Here is a 4,224-nt window from a genome sequence, read left to right as displayed (position 1 = left end):
GCAGAGCCGGGACGCCAATAAGGAAGTGCCACACACTGCAGTTCATCTATTGGCCGCTAGGGGCTGGCTGCAGAAAGGAGCAATCTCCATAGACCCCCCCCATGTTAAAAGGCCCAACTTTACAGCAGAAATAAACATGTTTCTCTCCCTGGCTCCATACATTTTATTATCGATATGGTTAGATTCCACCTTCATGATTATGGATCTGAGAGTGAATTGTTTTCTAACGCGACCCTTTTATTTATATTAGGTCTTAAAGTGTGTGCATAAATTAGGGCGTGGCCACATTGAGTGACGGCTCTGTCCAGTGCCTGCTGCTGCTAGCTGCTCGTCTCTCTGCTAGCTGCTCCGTGAAGCTACAGGGACTCTGCCTGCTCAGCTCATCCAGGGAACACAACTTGACCCCGGCCGTGGCTGTTTGTTCTTCATGCTTATATATCGGACTATTGTGACTCGCGGTTTTGCGGTAAGTGAAAATCGAGTACTTATTTATGTGTTAATGGTTTTAATCGGCTACGTAATGAATGGTAAGGCTTGGGTTAGCGTGTAGCTAACGATGCTAATCGTAGCCTCCAAGTTAAAATCTAGACTGTATATATAAAGGTTAAAACGAAATAGACAAGTGTTAAGTGGGATAATACTGTAGAACAAACGGCTTCTGTTTGAGGTTGATAAAATAAGGTCATCCTTGTAACTTAGAGATATTTTATTATGTAGGAACTGTATGCATCGCTAAGCTTAATTTAAATTGGCTATGCTCAAGTATGTAGACAAGCTAACGTCGAAGTAGTGTATGTGAAATCAACCTCAAAATAAGATGTGTGTATTAACAGCAGGTCCCGCCTCGGCTCCGCCTCTTTGCCCTTATTTGGAGCAGGCGGGAGTTGAACTCTGACGTCACTGTCGAGCCGTTAGTGTCCGACTCCGCCTACTAAGGGCTTTTCGGCAACTCTGCAGAATCCTATGGGTGACGTCACGGACCCTACGTCCATTTATATATACAGTCTATGGTCCTGACAGGTGGAGTCACAACACCAACTGTGAGGCGGTCCCTTTCTATCGTTGATAAGATAAGATAAGATGTACTTTATTGATCAAAATGTGTAACAAACAACGTGCTCATCCACCCTTACGGAGAAAATAAACAACAAACAAAGGAAACCGTGCTTACATTATTTAGATAAACAACAAAAGGAGTAGAAAAAGGAAAATACAACAAAACATGACAAAATTAGCAAAGAATGAGTAGAAAATAATCCAACCCCAAACAAACAAATATAGCTGTAGTAATAGTTCATGTTGTCAGGGGAAGAAGGGGTCAGAAAATGTGTTTTCCTGCTTTGTTATGGTCCGTTTTTGGGTTATTTTCTATTTAATGTATTGTTTTCTTCTGACTGTTTTGGTCACATTTACAATGCCATTACATGCAAGCATACATGTTTAAACTGTATATTTAAATATGTGTATACATTGGATTCATTTCTGCATTGACCTACAAGTTAAATAAAAAGTAGAAAGTGTTTTACTCTTTTTAAATGTTGACTTTTATACAGTTGTTAGATTGTTACATGTTTCTACAGGCCTGTATTATCGATTAATGACCAAAGTAGCACACTACTATCTGTATTTTCCCGCTCTTTCTCTTCTTCTGCAGCATTTTCCTTTGATTTCGTAACCGCTTCCGGTCACGTTGTGCAGCTTGATGTTTTTCCCCTCTGATCGACCACGTGGGGGCTTAGGATCACGTGACAGTGTGTAAATTCACCACCTTTACACCAAGTAAAACACACACACAGTGAAGAGTGGTTTTAATCAAGATGGGCTCGGCTCCTATTATAAGCTCTTCTTTATTCTAATGATCGTCTGTGAAATGTGCAAGCTTTTATTTTGGTAGTCAGTCCCGGTGTCTGTATGACAGGCGGACTTTTATTTTGAAAAACGTGGCAAAATGCTATTTAAAACAATAAAATGGTGTATTTGTATTGTTTGCTAACTTATACTCTATTACATTTAGAAAGCCAATATTATACTTTTAATTAAATAACATTTATTTTGCCACTGGTTAATATTTCTTATTGTATTTGGACTTACTTTGTTAAAAACCGGAAGTGCTCTGGCGCGCTCTGTCCAACTTGACTCCGAAGAAGGAGGGGGTGTGTTGTTAGCCTGTGAGCTTGTGTTAGCATGTGAGCTAACTCCACTACTTTCACTTTCTGACGGACGGCAGTAAACCCGCTTCATGATGAGAGGGCTTCCTGGAAATCGAAACTAATATCCGCCTCAGTCGTCTTCGCCCTTCGTCAGACCGCAGATGTAGATATTTAACACTCTTTTTCTGCTTATATTGACAACTTTTAACCGTTAAGATTTAGCCGTTTAAAGGCGTTATTCCGCCAGCTAGCTTTAGCGGCTAACCGCTAGCATGGAAGGAAGCATGAAGAGCAACGAGGAAAAGGGAGCAGAGAAACTAATGGATGATTATCTGAAGTCTATCGGTCTGCATCGGAAGAAAATCGCCAAGGACGGGTCGTGTTTGTTTCGGGCTGTCGCCGAGCAGGTGAGGGGGTAACACCCGGAGAAGAGGCTAGTTTATGTTAGCTTCACTTTAGCACCAACTGGTACACAACAACCGGGCTGCGTGTGTTTGTTGTGGTGAAAAACAGGCTGGAAATGTGTCTGTAAAGCAGCTGGACGAAGACAACCAGCAGAGTTTACAAGCTTACAGTTAACTTTGATTAACTTTAAAGCTGTATCTGTAACTTGTGTTGATGCGGGTCTGACTGTAACGCAGGGAAAGTGGATTAATGGTGAAGAAGTTCCAGAAAACATTATATTTATGTATACTATTTGCAGTAGTGTAAAGTAACTAAGTACATTTACTCAAGTACTGTAATTAAGGTACTTTACTTGAGTATTTCCATGTTATGCTACTGTGTACTTCTACTCCATTACATGTATTTAATACCTTTAGTTACTTCACAGTGGATGATGATGTGAAATATAATCAAGTGTTAAATCAGACTTTAGTTCCACCTGGAGTGAATCCACCAGCTACCCTGCAGTCTACAAAGTACTTCAGACTAGCTGCACCTGTGATGTTGATTGTTTGCATTTGTTGTTGTTGTTGACTTGTTTAGGTGCTTCATTGCCAAAGTCTTCACACTAAAGTCCGGGCGAACTGTGTTGAGTTCCTGAAGGAAAACAGAGAGAGCTACGAGGCCGTGAGTAATAATCTAAAGTGTGTGTGTGTGTGTGTGTGTGTGTGTGTGTGTGTGTGTGTGTGTGTGTGTGTGTGTGTGTGTGTGTGTGTGTGTGGCTTAACAGTTTCTAAATTAAATGAAAAACATATCAAGCATTACAAAGTTGTCTCTTTGGATTTGATAATATATTCGTTTTACTATCTTATTTAACACATAATGTATTTAAGTGACTCTAAAAGCGGGTAAATATCTTCTTTAAATGCTTCGGTAAATAATTATTATTTGAAAACAATAAGTATTAAAGAGTATTTACCAGCTTCCCTTAAACTAGAGAACATTAGAATAAAATGTTACTTTAATTGATTTGTTTAAATAAATATGAACCTAAGAATCCTAAGTTTATCTGATCGTGTTTCACAACTCTGTTTGATTGGGAACTGAAACTAAAAGCTGCTATCCCGCCTCGCCTACATTACCCAGAATGCTTTGCTGCTCCCTGTAACTCACAGGCAGCCTCGCCTACATTACCCAGAATGCTTTGCTGCTCCCTGTAACTCACAGACAAACTGATTCTGACACATTTCACAGAGGCAGACAAAGCTTTGATTACAAAACAACGCTTAAAATAAAAAAGGTCACAAGTAGAAAGAATAAAATACATTTAAATAAGACAAAAATAAAAGTGGAATTTAAGGATTTCAAAATAAGACTGCCGTGTGTCCTGTGTTGCAGTTCATGGAAGGAGACTTCGAGGAATACCTCTTCAAGCTCCAGGACCCACAGGTAACTCAGAAATACCTTTTTTATTTCTTTCTATATGTCAGAAGATTATTTTTGTAATTTCCATTGTCGTGTCTTCCAGCAATGGGTGGGCGAGGTGGAGATCAACGCTCTGGCCGTCATGTACAAGTAAGACTCGTCTCAACTGTCCACACGCATTTAGAAATACTTTGATGTGTTTCCAAATATTACAAATAAACGCAGATCGGTTAAAAACGCGGATTATTTAGAATTTCAAGCTATT

At 39.7% G+C, this 4,224-nt stretch overlaps 1 protein-coding gene across 1 annotated transcript; it reads left to right on the top strand.

Moving 5' to 3' along the window:
• Positions 1-2,151: 2,151 nt before the first annotated feature.
• Positions 2,152-4,133, top strand: LOC117441536 (OTU domain-containing protein 4-like). Its single transcript, XM_034077613.2, has 4 exons — positions 2,152-2,557; positions 3,138-3,221; positions 3,933-3,983; positions 4,063-4,133. The coding sequence occupies exons 1-4, from the start codon at positions 2,423-2,425 to the stop codon at positions 4,111-4,113; spliced, it is 321 nt and encodes a 106-aa protein (XP_033933504.1). The 5' UTR covers positions 2,152-2,422; the 3' UTR covers positions 4,114-4,133.
• The last annotated feature ends 91 nt before the right edge of the window (positions 4,134-4,224 follow it).

This window comes from Pseudochaenichthys georgianus, unplaced genomic scaffold (genome assembly GCF_902827115.2).
Source record: "Pseudochaenichthys georgianus unplaced genomic scaffold, fPseGeo1.2 scaffold_1773_arrow_ctg1, whole genome shotgun sequence".
Taxonomy (NCBI): domain Eukaryota; kingdom Metazoa; phylum Chordata; class Actinopteri; order Perciformes; family Channichthyidae; genus Pseudochaenichthys; species Pseudochaenichthys georgianus.
This window is presented reverse-complemented; position numbering and strand designations above follow the sequence as displayed.